The 17,289-nt window shown below is 39.0% G+C and overlaps 1 protein-coding gene across 8 annotated transcripts in view; it reads right to left on the reverse strand.

Annotated features, from left to right (window-relative positions):
* Positions 1–17,289, reverse strand: part of TTC21A (tetratricopeptide repeat domain 21A) — a 65,657-nt gene that overhangs the window by 25,945 nt on the left and 22,423 nt on the right. For 6 of the 8 annotated variants that reach the window (XM_039524049.1, XM_039524046.1, XM_039524044.1 and 3 more), the window contains exons 6-18: positions 16,974–17,131; positions 16,091–16,175; positions 15,068–15,166; positions 13,577–13,772; positions 7,747–7,844; positions 6,576–6,776; positions 6,193–6,322; positions 5,240–5,326; positions 4,245–4,402; positions 3,366–3,581; positions 2,177–2,415; positions 339–411; positions 25–135 (exon numbers count right to left, since the gene is read on the reverse strand). In XM_039524049.1, the coding sequence (XP_039379983.1) occupies positions 25–135; positions 339–411; positions 2,177–2,415; positions 3,366–3,581; positions 4,245–4,402; positions 5,240–5,326; positions 6,193–6,322; positions 6,576–6,776; positions 7,747–7,844; positions 13,577–13,772; positions 15,068–15,166; positions 16,091–16,175; positions 16,974–17,131 (1,851 nt within the window). The remainder of the gene's footprint in view (positions 1–24; positions 136–338; positions 412–2,176; positions 2,416–3,365; positions 3,582–4,244; positions 4,403–5,239; positions 5,327–6,192; positions 6,323–6,575; positions 6,777–7,746; positions 7,845–13,576; positions 13,773–15,067; positions 15,167–16,090; positions 16,176–16,973; positions 17,132–17,289) is intronic. The other 2 variants (XM_039524045.1, XM_039524047.1) reach the window with 1 other exon arrangement.

Below are 17,289 nucleotides of genomic sequence, written 5' to 3' on the forward strand. Positions count from 1 at the left end.
AAAGAAATCCTTTGTTTTCAAGACCTTGCTATATTGATGAGTTTTCACATATGCTTGTCCAATTTTTCTGGCCAGTGTTGCATCTAAAGGATTCTTTCTTTGAGCTGCTTCGTATACTTCCACAGCTTTCTCTGGCTAAAAGTAAGTGACAGAAGTGGGAGTTATTTTTATGTGTAATATTAGCAATTAGGAATATTTTTGCCAATGATTCAGCAACATTTATTGTATGTTATATAAGTACTAGTTATTAACTGATTATTATTATTTAAATCCAGGTTTTCAGTTAAATGTATTTTTGTTTGAATTACTACAGATTTATTAAACACATTTATACTAACCTCTTGAATATTCATGTAGGCATCTCCCAAGAGAAGGCTAGTATGAGGACTTGGCAATTGTTCACACAGTTCGCTATAAAAAAAAAGTAAGAACAACATTTAGAATAAAGAAACAATAAGAGACAAATTTTGAAATCTAATGCATGAAATGTAAGAAAAATATATGAACGCTCAAGAAAATAAAGTCAGTTCTGTCATTTAAAAAAACAGAGCAAGAACTTGAGCCGGTGTAAGTCAGAGTAGCTCCAATGACTTCAACAGCCACTGTCCCAAAATGCTTGCACAATCTGAATGAAGACAAGATGCAATACACTGATGCAAGCTAGTGCATCTGGGCAAACTTAGTCTGTGGCCTGTTTACATGGATTACTCACATTATCAATGAGAAACCACATGCCAACGTTCAGTTCTCAATATAGAAAAAAATAATATTCTGAACATCATTTAGTGAATTTCTCTAATGCTTTTAATGTGTATGGAAATTCATTACAATGATTATGTAAAATCTCTTTCAGTTATAAGAGGTGCTGGACTGAGGATTTTGCCATTTGTGTGACAGTAGAAAGCTGTTAAATGAATGATTTATCACTTGGGATATATAATCATTTAATCATAGAATCATGATGTCTACTTTTATTTTTGTAGGTTCAGATTCTGCCCCCTTTTCTCATTTTGAGTAGTATCTTACTCTGAGCCAAACTGTGACCCAGGCAATGAGGTGGTATGAGGGAGTGCATGATGCTCCCTCATGCTCCTGTTGCCATTTACCGTAATCATCATTATTAGCATGGGAGGTGATGCAGGTTAACCATGCAGGTGAGCCAGAGGGAGCAGAGAGAGGTCAGAGTCTTAGCTCTGCTCTCCCAACATGACAAACACCGTGGGTGTGTTTGATGCTTCAGGGAGCATATGCTGCATTGGGTACAGAATGCTCTCTCTGCAAATCACTGTTGCCTGCTCAAGCTGCTCCTGGGGCAACACAGCAAAGCACTGCCCATAACACAGGGCTAATGGCAAAGACATAATTGACCTCTCTGCGAGCAGTCCTATTGACTGAGCGGTCTAATTTTGGAGGAAGGCCATACTCCATGTGAGAGTGACGGAATCTGGCATTTAGTCTTCCCCACTTCAGTTCTTTTCTCCATAAAACTGATGTTATCCAATAGTCAAAATCAGTAAGTATTTTATGTTTCTGATTACAGAAATTTTTTTTTGTCTTCTTTAGCTGAAGATGAAAGCCTCTTTCAATAAAGAAAATGCTAGTTCTGAAATAGAAATATCTGACCCTTAATGCGAATTTTGGGGGAAAATATTTACTGTTGGCTAGTGATTAAGTGGCAAAGTCTGCCTCCGTACTCACACTGAGTACTAACTTACTCCAAAAATTGATTTTTGTTTTCAGTAGTACCACCTGTGGAGTAAGGCAGTACTCAGGATGAAAAAAGGTGGCACAATCTGACCCCAACTATTTAGCATAATATTTTGTCATAACGTTTGTTTGGTATTTTTAAATATTAATGTATTTCCTTAAGATTCTCAACTGTTTCTAATTTTTTCTCTTTCCTCCAAGATACTTAGAGGTCTTGTTATCTTAACAAAAATATGAATGATTATGACAAACAACACTGAAATAAAAAAGTGACTTGTGGAAATGGACCCCGTTTTCTGGATTCACAGTTCTGTACTTTAACTCCTAGACTATGCTTCCAAAAGGCTCTGAAAGTGGTTTTGCTCTATATTGTCAGCATTTTTTCTGTATATAAAGCCATCATCTTTTTAAAATAAAAATATTTGAAAATGTAAACTTTTTTAACAGAATTAATCTTAAACAATATTACCAATAACATCCAATGTATAGTCTCTTATCCTTCCGTATCTGAAGGTATATCTGAGCCATCTTTTCTTTAACCTCAGTATAATATGGCTGGCTTGGGGTGATATTTCTCAGCATGCTTAGCGCTATTTCCACTTCCCCTTTACTGAGAGCCAAATCTACATTAGCAACAGTGATGCGGATTTCCTCTGGAGTTCCACTAAATTCATGAATGGCATCCTGCATAATTTTAGTAGCTTCATGCTGGAATATTAAAAAATAAGTAAACTTGTAACTAAATTACTCTATTACTGTCAAAGGGTTAGCTGGTGCAAAATGTATTTCATTTTAAAGCAGTTGGGCTTGCCAAACCCATTTTCATTTCATGTTAAACTGGAGGTTCAATTGAATCCAAAACCCTAATATTGCAAACAGTGTGACCATTGCTTTTCTTGTCATGCTAATCAGTTTTGTCGCACTGTTATCTTCACAGTTCCCTTTTGTTTCCCCTGTCTGTTTGTTGTATCCATATATTCAGTCTTGTACTTAGATTGCAAGTCAGGGCCGCCCAGATGATTCCGGGGGCCTGGGGTTTTCGGTGGCGGGGGGCCCCCGCTTTGGCGGTAATTCGGCGGCAGGGGGTCATTCTGCTCCGGGACCCACCGCCGAAGTGCCCCGAAGACTCGCGGCGGGGACCCCCGCCGCTGAATTATCGCCAAAGCGGGACCCGGCACTTCGACGGCGGGTCCCGCTTCGGCGGTAATTCGGCAGCGGGGGGTTCCCCGCCGCTGAAGACCCAGAGCAGAAGCAGCTCCGGGGGCCCGGGCCCTGCAAGAGTTTTCTTGGGCCCCCAGAGCAAGTGAAGGACCCCGCTCCAAGGGCCCTGAAAAACTCTCATGGGGGCCCCTTCTAGATGTCTCATTTTCCGACAAAGTCAGACACAGACTAGACCCAGAAAGGCCTCCTATGGGTCAATTTACAATCATAAAATATCATATCTGCCTAATGAATTTCACAACATCTTTCAAGAGATATTTTAATCTAGATTACAAATCATTCTTGTTGTGCTCTATTAATGTATGGCCAGTTTAGTTTTCCTTACCGAGTTTCATTACTCTAGATTTGCCTAATCAGAATGGCTCTTGACTTTTTAATTAAAAAATTATTTATAACATTCTCCTTACTGAAAATGTAGTTTATATTCAATTTCTTACCAGTTCCCCATTGAGTCGAAGTGCTTCTGCAAGTTCCAGATATATGGACACCCGTTCAATGGTTGTTATACTGGTACCAAGGATTTTTTTACTTTCACCTTTCTTCATATAAGGTAAACTGATAATCATTTTTAAAATTTTTATGGCTTCTGGATAATCTCCTACTTTATTCAGTGCTCTGGCCTTGATGAAGTGATACAGTGGATAATCACGAACCTGACAAAAGTAGTAAGTATATGCTGTATGAGCATGATAAAAATTCAGTTACTTTGCAACCAGAGCCGGATCCTGCAACGATTACTTATGCAAGTACTCGAAGTCTATTCTCATGTCATGAAACCAATACTGTGGAATTGTCAAGTGCACTGAAACCACTCTGACTTGGAACACTAACTAGATGTCCTTCTGATATAGATAAATTGCTCTCAACTCAAGAATGTTCACTCAAAAATAAAACTAAGAAAATATCTCAAGATCATAAATGCTTTAACCCTTTTTGTTAGGAAGGCATCTGTTACTACAGCTAGGGAGAAGAAAAGTGACCACTCTCAGGACATTAGACCAAACCAATTACTGTAGCTCCTCCCATACGTTTGATATGGTGATAAGGAGACAGCCACGAAAGATCACTGGATGGGGAGTACCAACTCTTCTGAAAGCACTAGCATACAAAAGTGAACAAATAGGGTGTTGTATGCCACTGCTGAAGCTGGTATCAGTATATCTGCATTTCTCACTTCTGTGTAAGTTACTTAAGGGTATTTCCTAAGAGGAAAATGTTTAGTACAACACATAAGGGATTAACTCACACAGTGTATTGTATATTGTGAACAAATACTTCCAATAAAAAGATTTTTTTGTAGCAGTAGTAGCTCTTACCTGAAAATTATGACTGACCCCCAACTCCAATGAATGAGAACACTCTCTGAAATTTCCTTGAGACAGATAGATCTGGGCCATGAGAAGATGGACATCTGCTGATGTAGGGTCCAAATCTAGACAACGTTGCAGAGTACCCTGTGCATTTTCCAACTCACCTGAAAAACAACTGACCATTTTCTTTTGTTCTGACCTGCTTTTCTTATGAACTGTCTTAAATGAGCAACATGAATATTCTGTAAATGTAAATGTCTGATATGTGTCATGATGCTGTCAGTATCTCATATGAAAAAACAACCAGAGCCTTTAACCTATGAAGCATATAATTCCTCCTTAAGAATGAGAGCATAAAATAAATAAAACATGATGTACAGAGCACGTCCAAAGTGCCAGTTTGTCAAATATATTCTATAGCTTTGTGGTGTCCTTCATGGTCTTACATGTAGTTCTTACTGACTTTGCAGATCTGATGAAAACTCACTTGCTCTGTTTGGGTCTCTGGCAGTTAAAGGAGCATCAATCAGAGAAGTCTTGCTGTGTGATGCAGGGAAATAGCATTCTGACTCCTGGAGTAAGAATCACCAGAATATTACTGTACTTCTCTCCCAGCAACCAGAACGGGAGAGATGACAAAGGAGAGAAGAAACAACCTTCTGTTTTTTTCTCAGATGAGAAGATTGGAAATACGATGTTTAATGAGCAGGAGAGAACTACAAAATAGTTCTGGTTTGATGTCTTGACATTGTTATGATGTTTGCCTCATGCTTTTATATTATTATTATTTTTACTTTAAAACATTCATCACTGTAGTGTCTTGGCATCAATTAAATCAATTTAGAAATGATAATAAATCCCTTGAGAGGGAAACTCTCTATTGCCTTTACTAACATAAGCCCATACTTTGGAGGACTATACAAGTATGTTGAGTCTCAGTGACAACATATAGGTGCAAAAATCTCATTTCAGCTTTACAGTGTGAAATAAAGATATCCCACCGTGATTATATGGTGGTGTCACAACTTTGATTTCAACAATGAAGTAGCTCTCCAGTTCTTCTGTTCTCCAGTACTGCTTTGGAATAACTTTAAATAAAGGGGAATTTTACCAGATAATTTAATTAAAGGATGGTCTATTTCCAGTCAGGCTAGTAAGGGCTCCCACAGAGACCCACCTCATTCAATGCAGACATTCAATGCCACAAGTGTCTTATATAGCCATTGGCAGTCATTTACATTTTCTGCTCTTTCATTACAACCTCTGGAGACTGGATCTGTGCCCGTAAGGCCAAGGGAATATTTAGCTGGAAATGCAACAGGAGTAGTATTTTCATCAGATTCTACCATTTTTTCCCCACTTTTTTCCACTTTTGAGAAATAGTGGTTTAATCCCAATAATGAACATATTCCTAATGATCATATTTTCTTCTCTCACAGTTTCATTATCATAGACCAAATAATGACAATTGCCTAAACATTTTACTACTCCTACCCTTGAAAACTGCCACTTGCATAAGCCAGTGTCAAAATCCACCTATGTTTCAAATTTTGCGGTGTAATGTAATTTTATTGGACAAACTGAGGGACACAAAGAAACGTAATATGTCGAAATGTACTAAGAGACAAGGTGGGTGAGGTAATATCTTTTATTGAACCAACTTCTGTTGGTGGGATTGTCCCAGTCCTGAAGAAGACTGCTATGTAAGTTCAAAAGCTTGTCTCTCTCACCAACAGAAGTTGGGACAATAAAAAATATAGCCTCACCCATTTTTTTCTCTCTAATATCCTGGAACCAACATGGCTACAACAACACTGCACAAATCAAAAGGTACTAACTCAGTTTAATCCAAATTTTCAGAATGTGTTCTAGCTGTCAATGAGTCTTAAGCCTAATGATTTCTTAGCATGTACATTTTTTTTTCTTTGGATTTAACAACATGGTCTAGTCTTACCTGATAAATATTTGACTTGTGCCATTAAATAAAGAGGCGCCAGCATACCAGGAGCAGCTTTAATCACTGGATTCAAAATTATAGCTGCTTGTTTAAGAAAAGGAGATACAATTTGACCAGGTGACCTAGGCTATGAAAAATTAAGAATTAGATTGGCCTTACTACATATTTTCCAGAAGTATAGTATACAGAGTGTCATTTCAAAAGGAAAACATATTGGTGTGTAGTCTCTCCTCCATTTCTACATACATCACCTCATAACGAAGGTTATGGGCATGTATTCTGGAGAAATGAAACATCTAGATTTCTACATTACAATATCAAAGTTAAATATAAACTGATAATAAATGAATGCTAAATATTTTATCTAAAATATTTCTCACCTGTTTGGGACAGAAGACTAAATATTCCTTCACAATTTCAATCAGGAACATGGGGTTTAGTTTTTCATAGTATTCCATGCTCAGAGGAAGGCCGTGCAAAGCAGAAAAATGAAGTTCTGCAGCTTCATTCAGAAGGGCAGTTGCAACTGGTTTGTTCTTGTTTTTCTTTGAAGCAATAACTGCCTGAAGATAAACTAGAACCTGTAAAAAGGAAAATTCTGTATTTTACTATATCAGGACAAATGCTGTCTTTGGATAAGTGCATATAGCTCCAGTGGATTTCAGTGCAAAGACTTTGATCATCTGAAGGTAGTATTAGGCTACTTACATCTGTTTCCATCAATTGTTTTGGGAACTATCCCATCCCTTGTCTAAATGTTGGACCTTTAGGGCTTTGTATAGACATTTACATCCACGCACAGTAGTACCAAATGAGTGTAAAACACTACTAAATCATAAGATAAGCATGTGCTTTAAGTGTTTTGCTAGACTGGGGCTGGAGTACTCAGCATCTTGCATAACTGAAGCACAGATGGTGTTGCACCTTAGAAGCGTTCAGAAACTACAGCTAGAGCAGAATGTGGTCCACTTGTTAAGAAGCATCCCCCACTGGGTGCACATTACACTTGTGTTCCAGGGTCTGCATTGGCTGTTAATCGATTTCCAGATGAAGATTGATATTGATTTTGACCTATAAACTCCTAAATGGCACAGACTATCTGCTTAAAAGACTCTCTTTCCCCATGTGATACAAAAGCAATTGCAATCATTGTGCTAGAGCGAACAACCCTGATTAAATGAAAGGAGGCTGGCAGTAGTGTTTTCTGTGAGGTATCCTTGATTCTGGAACATTTTTCTCACCTTGATCTTCCAAAGCACAGATTTGGTAGTCTTCAGAACATCCTTCAAGACCTAGCAGTCCCTCCCTGCTTTTCCTGAGGATGAATTGTGTGGGGAAATGGAATTGGGAAAGTTTTTAGGCAGTCTAGTTCTGAAGATTGATTTAATATATTTTGTTAATGTTTGAGGGACAGATTCTGTCAGTCAATGAAGTTACTCTGAATGTACACCAGCATAACTGCGCAGAATTTTTAAGGGGTGCAATGTGCCTGGAACATGTGTAGAAATGAAGAACAAAAATAAAGTAAACAATTGTATTCCTATATCTAACCGCAGATTTTCCAATGGACTGCTGAACTTCCTTTAAGAATTCCAGCTGGTGCTCTGCTTCATCCAGCTTCCCTTCCAGCACCTGGCACCAAATAATACCTGTAATGCAACAACATTAATACAATAACGTGTCATGTGCTTAGAAATACAATAAAAAGGACTTTTAACCACAACAATAAAAAAGTTACTTACCTTACAGTAATTTGGTTCTTCGAGATGTTCTGTCCACATGGATCCCACTCTAGCTACACAAGCACCCTATATGCATGAGATTGGATTCTTTGGACTAGCAATGTTCGTTGGGCTGTTCATGTACCCTGCATATCCATGAGCCCTTCATTCAAGGGCACAAAGGGCAGTGCAGCCCCAACTTCCACTCAGTTCCTTCACCAATACAGAATCCCAAGGTTAAAGGGCTCTGCATTAGCAAGAAGGAGGGCGGGTTATGGGATCCATGTGGACAAAACATCTTGAAGTACAGTTACTCTAAGGTAAGTAACCATTTTTTTCTTCTTTGGGTATTTTTTTCATACAGCTCTGACTCTGATTGGCATGCAGTGGACACTCTAAAGTCCTAGAGTCCTATCTCAACAAGGTCTGTAAAACTGCCTTGCCAAATTGGGCATCAGATCTAAAGGCTGACACGAGAAAATAATATTTTGTAAAGATATGTACTGAACTTCAAGTAGAAGCTATACAGACTTCAAGTATAGAGATCCCTACTGGCCAAGGAGGCTGCCTGAGCTCTAGAAGAATGTGCTTTGATGTGAGATGGTGAAGTTAACTTTTTCAGTTAATAGGAAATCCTAATATAGTCTGACACCTATTTTAAGAGTCTCTGTGTTGGCTTCTGGATCTGTCACCAAAAGAAATAAAGTATCTTGATCATTTGTGGGTTGTTTTTTTCTTATTCAGACAGTAAGGAGGGAGTTCTTAAAACATACAGAATGTGAAGTTTAGTTTTTGCAGAAGACAAGTGATGTCTTGGAAAGAACACTGGTAGGTGAATAAATTGATTTAATGGAAGTGTGGAGAAAGACTAGCTATCCTTATAGAAGGTGTTATACAGTGGTCCTGCGATCAGTGGTGAGATCTGCCTTGTCCTGAGAGCAGAGGTAATGATCACCAAGAATTCCATGTCTATAGACAAATGATACAAAGAACAAGAAGACAGATTCAAATGGAGGCTTCAGCAAAGATAGTCAAACTACATTTAAGTCTCAGGGAAAAACCTTCAACAGGTAGGAACATGTGTTAATCTTTTCAAAAATGTTGTCACCATAGAATGAGGAAAAACTCTGTGTCCCTTTATGGGAGGATGGTAGGCAGATATGGCTGCTAAGTGAACTTTAACAGAGAGACCTGAGTGTTTCAAAGATAAATTATCAAGATGATTGGTATAGAGACCTCTACGGGGAGAAGGTTACGGCACACAACCGATACTGAAAACCTCTTCCACTTGGCCACAGTAATAAGCCCTGTTGAAGGCTTTCTGCTCTGAATGAGAAAGTCATAACTGCTGTAGAGCGGTATTCATCTTCTGATATTAGCCAGCTAATGTTCAAGCTGTCAAATACAGAGATGATGCTTTCAGGTGTAGAATCACATGTTGGTTCTGTGATATGTCTGGAATGACTGGAAGCTTGAATGGTTCTTGAATCAATCGGTGCATCAGCTGTGAATACCAAAATTGGTCTGCCCGTGCTGGTACTATTGAAATGACCCAGGCCTTGTTTTATTTTTGTGAGGACCATGGAGATTAGATTAATTGGTGGAAATGCATAGGGCTTATTTGTGTTCCACCAAGAACTGAATCTGTGAGGATCCATTCATGAGGGAAGAGCATTTTCTGGTGAGTTGACCAGCTAAGTTGTTTTGAACCCTGGGCAAGTGCAGGGTTGATGTGATGAAGTACACACCATTCCCAGAGGAGAACGGTCTCTTAAAATAGAGGGGTTGGGTGATGCTGCCCCTCCTTGTCAATTTACATGCCATATCTGCATGAGAGGTAGATATGCCTTGCGTGCTAGAGAAATTGCCCTGAGTTGTAGTATGATTATATGTAGTTGAGATTCAGCCAAGGACCACAGTCACTGGGTCTGTAGATGAGCCAGATGTGCCCCCTGGCCCTATTTGGAGGTGTCCATCACAGGAGCATTTTGGGAGTTGGAGACACAGGTATCACACTCTAGCAGACATTTAGTGGATCCTTCCACCAGAGTAGTGATGACAGGATATTCTCAGTAATGACTATTTGCAGATTCATGCCATCTGTTTGGCTGATAGACTAACTTTAGTAATTGTTGGAGTGGACAGACACAACACGGCGGTATCATGTATGTGCAAGAGGTCATATGACCCAGAAGTCTGAGACAGGCTTTCACTGATGTCCTTGGCTGAATCTTAAGATCTGATATAAGATGACTCATGGTGTCAAACAACACTTAAGGGAGACAAACCCTTGCTGACTTTCAATCAAGAAGCATATCTATAAACTGGCGATGGTGACTGGTGCCAGGACACAGTCTTAGAGCAGTACTCTTTCCTACCATGGGCAGGAGGAGCAATTGACTGACCCAAGGGGATCTGTGTGATGACGTCAGTAGACTCTGTTGAGGTGCCAGGTCTCTTCGAGTCCAAGGAGACTCAGGAATCGGATCCAGGACCACTTGCTAAATAGTTTTGAAGGAACAGGAGCTTCTTTTTACAAGGGGTCTCAGAACCAGACACACCTTTTATTTAGCATTTTAACAAAAATAATTTCAGTCAGATGTCTCCAGCCTATTAGGTGACATTTGAAAAAAATCTACAGATCAGATAGGCCCTCACCAAGGCCAGAAACACACTTAACATACCCTCATTTAAGGGAATGGGTGCCACACAGGCAAGAAAGATTTTTAAATCTGGAGACATAGGCACCATCCCTGTGGTGGAAGCTAAGTATAATACCAAGATAACTTGAGGAAACTAAAATTTCCCCCACCTTTGTTAAAAGAGCCAATGGCCTAACTAGGTACTACTAACTATAAGAACTAACACTAATGGTCAAAAGAATGAGAGAGATACAGCTATGGGGTAGCACAGGACACTAAGGAAGTTCCATCTCGCTGTCACAGGTCGTAAGAAGGAACTGAGTGGCAGATGGGCTCTCTCTATCCTTTATACCCTTGGGTGAGGAGCTTGAAGACATGCAGGGCACAAATGTAGACCTAGAGACCACTGCTGAATGAATCTGATCTTGTGTGCATGGGGCACACCTGTAGCATGGTCCATGTGGGCAAATACCCAAAGAAGTGCTTTCTAAATTGATAAAAAAAATGTTAAATTGGTCTATACTCCACATTATTATCCAAACTGAACAATCTATCAGTAATCATCAAAACACTTTAGCATGTCCTTAACTTTAGCCATTTGCTTGAGTCTCAGCTTCAGTGGAATTTTTAAATGTGTTTAAAGTTAAATAACTGTTTAAGTGCTTTGCTGAACTGAGGCCTATGAAGTGCCCAATCTTGCAAGGTACTAAGTGTTATGTGCCCTCAACTGACGTTGATTTCAGTCATAAAGGAAATATTAGTACATTGCAAGATTGGGCAGTAGGCATGGTTTTCTTTTTAAGATTTGCAGCACTTACAAGACTGCAACTCTAACAAAAGAGCATTATAAGTGGGACTGCTAGTTCCGCCCATTATTAAGGCTGTCCAACACTTCCCAATTTAAGACTCTTGTTTTCAGTTGCTTAGAACTTTGCTAAATTTAACTACTTGGGCTGAAATTTTCCACTCTGGGTGTTTGCCTCAAGTTGAATTTTTTTCAAAATTTAAATTTCAACAATTTCTAAGATGAAAACTAAGAAAAATATGTTGTTTTCTCAATGTTAAAAATCCTAGCAACCTTTTCTTTGAGAAGCTCTTGCTTGTGCTTTGGAACAGGGACTTGAAATCTGGCAAGGGGCAGGCCTTTGTATCAGGGATGCGACTTTTGCTGTTCCTGTTAAAATCTGCCCAATTTTGGTTAAGTGATAAGCCTCTGAAAAATAGTAGTTCGCACCTGCACAGTGGTGACTTACTAGAACTTTGCAGCTAAATTCCCAAAGATTCCATCTGCACTGGGCATGTGTGACATACCAGGGTACAATCCAGACTAATGAGTATCTGTGCCACCTCTGCCTTGTAACCTGGGGTGCCCTTTACAATGGCCTTGCTGCTGTAGCTTCCAACCTGGACTGCTCACAAACAGCCTCCAGCATGTAAGTCACTCCCAGTATGTCTGTGTGAGTGCTGCAGCCAGCCAGCCACCCCTTGGCTTTTACCAGCCTTGGTTATGATGCAGAGTGACCCAACACACTCCCAGTCCCAGATCTTCCCCCAGAAACGTACATCCTATACTGCTCAGTCCTCTGCTGGACAGTACAAATATGTCACATCCATTGTTACCCCAAAAGGAGTTACCCAGACTCTTCAACTTTCAACACACTAGATTATAGCTACAAGTTTATTAACTACAAAGAGATAGATTTTAAGTGAGTACATGCAATGAGGCATAAAAGTTAGAAGTGGTTATAAGAAAAATAAAGATAACACACTTACTGGTGCCTAACTTAAACTATATTAGATTTAAAGCAGTTTTCTCACCACATGTTTTAACAGCAGTCTTACTGACCAAACTCTTTAGGTCAGCACCTCTTCCCCAGAGTCCAAAGGCTGCTTCCTTTGTCTCTTCAGGTACAGTGAATGCAATGGGCAGGGAGAGAGAGAGGAATGTCTTGGGGTGTATGCCCCAGCTTTTATAGTTTCAGTCCCCCCCTTTGAGAGGTACTGGATACTACAGGGGAACATTGCTGGGGAACTCGGGGACAGGAAAGTGCAAGGCAAGATTTTAGACTAGCATAGTCTTGAAGAATTTGCTTGCAAGGCAGACAAGCTGGTGAGTCAGAAGGCTGACACACAGCTTAGCAGCAGCAAAGCTCTTACTTGCTGAGGCCCTAGGGAACACAGTGGCTCACAGGTCTGCGTGCCTTGAGGAAGATACCACAAGGCCAAAACCAGAAAAGCTCTCAGGTCCAGGTAAAGCTGTTAGGAGTATGGAAGGTAGTGCCCAGATGCAGGAATGCATGAGTGACAATGGCACCAACAGTTGGAACTCAAAAGGTTGCACTTAGAAATGCAAAAGTTGCAGATACTGTACAGCTACCAGGAGAAGAAGAAACACTGTGAGAAGCATAATAAACAGAGACTTCATGAGGAGATTCAGTGGATGTGAACATAAGCTGTGATTGAAGTGATGAGTAAAGGCCTTCACAGACTAAGTTCATAAAACTCCTGCACATTTGAAAACGTTATTGCACTCAGTAGATAGGGATGACTTGTTTTCAGATTTTTGTGGTGTGGATGACATTTGTATCCATGCAAACATACAAAAGACCTTATGGGCTTGTAATATCAAATTTTCCCGTTTGGTAGAAGAATCCCCCACCTGCCCTTTTCGGGCAGTTATAAATCCCTTTTTGTGCCACTGAAGTGGTGCAAAAGGGACTTAGCCTAGCCCAAGGCTCTGGCCCACATACTCCATATATATGAGTGTATGTAAAATTACAAATATTAATGCAAAAAAGGAAACCCAAGAACATGGATCAAACCCAGTTGCATTCAGATATTACATCTGTTAATAAAAAAAGAAACTGAAGTAGCTGGTGTGTTGAAATATTATTGTTATTTGTTTCCAATAGTATCCACAACATGCTAACAGTTTCCAAACGCAAAGGAAGGCCGATTCTCTGCCCCAAAGACCTTAAAATTATCACAGTTCTCTTAAAGTAACCAAACTAACCCTACCTGTTAGAGCATCTACACTGCTTTCATCCAGCTCTATTGCTCTTCTATACCACACAGAAGCATCTTTCCACTTCCCCTGAAGAATTAGTTGATAACCCAGCTCATTAGCAAAACATGCATCTGAAGACTTAAATTTTGTATACGAGCGTTCAATAAATCCATATATTAGCTGCAAGATTTGCTGATTCTTCCCACACTGAAAGTAACAAAATTCACATGGACTACTGAACAATGTACAGAATATAAAGAAACAGAAATTTTACAAAAAAATTCCCATTCAGTCAAGATAAAACAGGGGGAAAATAAGTACTTAAATATAGCAAATCTACAAAATAGTTAAAAATAAAATAGGCCCACTGTCTTGGAATACCAAGCGGTAAATAGAATATTTGGAATGAAATCATGGGTCCACTAAAGTCAATGGGGCTGGGATTTCATTTCTCAGGAATATCCAATCGGTGGCCAAATATATTATGTATCATTCATAGAGCTTGTCTCCAATATTAAGGGTGAATCCATATCACCTATAACAAAGCCAGAATAATTGAGTTCTAGGCATGGATAGAAGTTATCAAGGAAAAATGCTGGTTCCTCTGTTATGTGTAACTATTTCTTGTGAAATTCTCTGAGTATGTGAATGACATAGTCTAGATAACAGCTATGCCGATAACACTGTGCTAACTAATGAATCTCGGTTTTCCGCTTGTGACATTTCTTCAAATTTATGCCTGCAAACTACTTAGCATTGTAAATTTTATGAACTCTGCAGAAAAAAGTCAGATGGTACCCTTAAGTTTGTAAGTTCTCTGGAGAAAGGACTGTCATTTTCTATATGTTTTAATAGTGCCCAGCACAATGTGGCTACAACCTGGTTGAGGTCTCCAGACACTACAGCAATATAACTGTTTAACAAACATAGTAATGGACAGGTTCTAAAATCCATTGGCCAGATACTGTCACTATTACTCCTGTTGCGCTGTTGAGTATTACCTTTGTCTATATGTCCCACTGAGGCAAAAAGGACTATTTGTGGAGTAAGGTTCTACTCAATGTGAGTTAGAGTGGCATGATAAGGCCCACAGCAAATAGTTCTAATATTAACCATGTAATGTTCCCCAAAGCACTCAAAGAAAGTAGCTCTTATTGAGTACAGATGAATAAAACAACTAAATAGACAAAAACATCTAGAGTTGATTTTTTTTTTAAAAAGCTAAGACTTTTGCCAAAATGAAAACCTACATTTTCAAAACTCTTATCTCTCGCAGATGCTTTGAGCAATTGCACCAAAATTTTACAGAAAAAAAAAAGTACTTTCATCAGATGACACAAAGGACATTTAAGATGGAAAGGATTTTTTTTTTCTTTTTTGGAGACTGAAACAGAGAGGTCCAGAATAGACCTATAATGGAAAACTAGTCACACCCGCAACTATGTAGTTGCTTCCACAGATGCATAATTACTATCATTTTTTAAACAAACAAACATGCTTACCAATCTACTGACCACAAGGATTTTTCGAAGATGTAAGTCTGCATTTTGAGGTTCTTTAGTCTCCAAAGAATGAATAAAATCTCTAAGTTGAAACGATGCCTGCAGAAAAAAATATTTAATGAACTAATTAATTTATTTCAAAATCAGAGGGAATAATTCAGATAATACTACCATTCTTTACATAAGAGTCCTTTGAATGTTACACAGGGCAAAATTCATGACCACCAAACAAAGTCTGAGTAGACTGGCTTTGCGTAGGGGACTGTGTTGGGATGGAGTATAGAATCCTTTATCAAGACAGCAGGCAAGATACAGGGCTCAGTGGCTGCTACTCAAGCCCATGGGCTTCATAATCATGAACCCATTGACCTCTCCTCTGCCTCTTCATCAGCCTACTCCAACCACTACTCCACAGCCTACACCATCTATGTCACATGAAAATGATGCGAACTCTCCCTGTACTTCTGTTCTACAGCAGAATTACAAATGTTCTGTTGCAGCATTCCATCACTATTGTGCTGCTGGATGATTTCTATTCTAACTGCAGAAATTACTTGGCCAAGTAAATTAGCATTGTGGTTTACAGAGTACATTTATAACAGTTTAGGATACTAACAATAAACTGGCTCAAGTGCCTTTCCACCAACTACATTTCCTCTTATTGCTCTTAGAATCACAGAACCACTTGAGCTAAAATGCACCTCTAGAAGGCCATTGTGTCCATCCCTTGCACTTCAGAAACCTGGAAGGAGTCTAGAGATAGGATTGATGCAGGTGAGCTTTGAAGACTACATTCCAGCATCAAGTGTGAATGAAAGCATAACATTGATATTGGAGATATAGGGCTATGCTCTGACAGTGAGAGAGGATGGTTTGGGAGTCATGGAGTGTTGGGATTGTCTTCTAGGATTAGAACCTCTTCATACCACTTCTCTTGAAAAAGTACCATGAGGTCTTTAAGGATCACAAAAAATCAAGGCCTCAACTTTATACTTCAAATACTAGTAAATATAGAATACTCACTGCATTCAAGTTTCCAGTTCTTGAAAGCTCATTTACAATACTAGCTTGAAGTCCATCTATATTGGTCCCATCTTTGCTCAGGATTCTTAAACAATAATTATTATATGTAAGTTGCATACAAGTTTTACAAAGCAAAACAGAATACAATACATACAGTTATTTTTTAATAGATTCAGCTTGTTCTCTGATGTTGAAAGATAATCTAGTAATTGAATGAAAGCTTCATAAATGATACATTTCTAATTGTGGTAAAAAGGGAAAGTAGGGGTAGGAAAAACTGTGGCTCTAAAGTATCCAAGGGTACATCTACACAGTAAAGAAAACCCCATGACAGTGAGTTTCAGAGCCCAGATCAAATTGACTTGGGCTCACAGGGCTAAAAATAGCTGAATAGACATTCGGGCTCAGGCTGGAACCCATGCTCTGAGATCTGTCAAGAGGGGAGGATCTCAGAGCCCACGGCTGCAGCCTGAGCTTGAATGTCTACATGGCTATTTTCAGCCCCATATCACAAGTCCTACAAGCCTAAGACAGTTGATCTGAGCGCTGAGACACTGCTAGGTAGGCTTTTTTGCTATGTAGACATAATCTGAGAATTTACATTGATATAAGTAACAAATACTGTCCCAGGGACACACATTTCAGTTACCATGAAACTGTGCTTAATATCAGGAAAAATTATTCTGGGACCTCATGGAAGAAAATTGCTTGAAATATTTTAAGTTGTTAAAGGTATTTTGAGGAAATGAATTTGAAGAAGACATATACTCTTAACGTTACAAATATATGTGTAACAATTTTATAGAGGCATGTAACAGAATTTAGAAAGGAAATTGCATATCTTAGTCTGTCCCGGGTTTGTTTGGTTTTTATCATCCCCTACCTTAGTGCAGTTTCTAAAGTTTGATCCCAGTCTTGCTGGGCTAAAAATAGCCTCATCTTGAGGATAAATGCTGGTATGAAACCAGAAAAATTGACTATTATTTGGTTAACTACTTCCAGAGCACCTGAATAGTTCTGTTGCATCATGAAATATCTTGCCTATGGAGGAAAAAAAAAAGAAAAACAATCTCATTGATTCAGAAAAGTGGCAGATTGTACTGATATACTAATAGAATATTATTAAATTGGTAGCTAATTATCATCTGCTTCATTATTTGAACCAGCAAAAGATCCAGATCACTTATTGTTGCAGCAAC

The sequence above is a fragment of the Mauremys reevesii genome, linkage group 2 (assembly GCF_016161935.1).
Source record: "Mauremys reevesii isolate NIE-2019 linkage group 2, ASM1616193v1, whole genome shotgun sequence".
Classification (NCBI taxonomy): domain Eukaryota; kingdom Metazoa; phylum Chordata; order Testudines; family Geoemydidae; genus Mauremys; species Mauremys reevesii.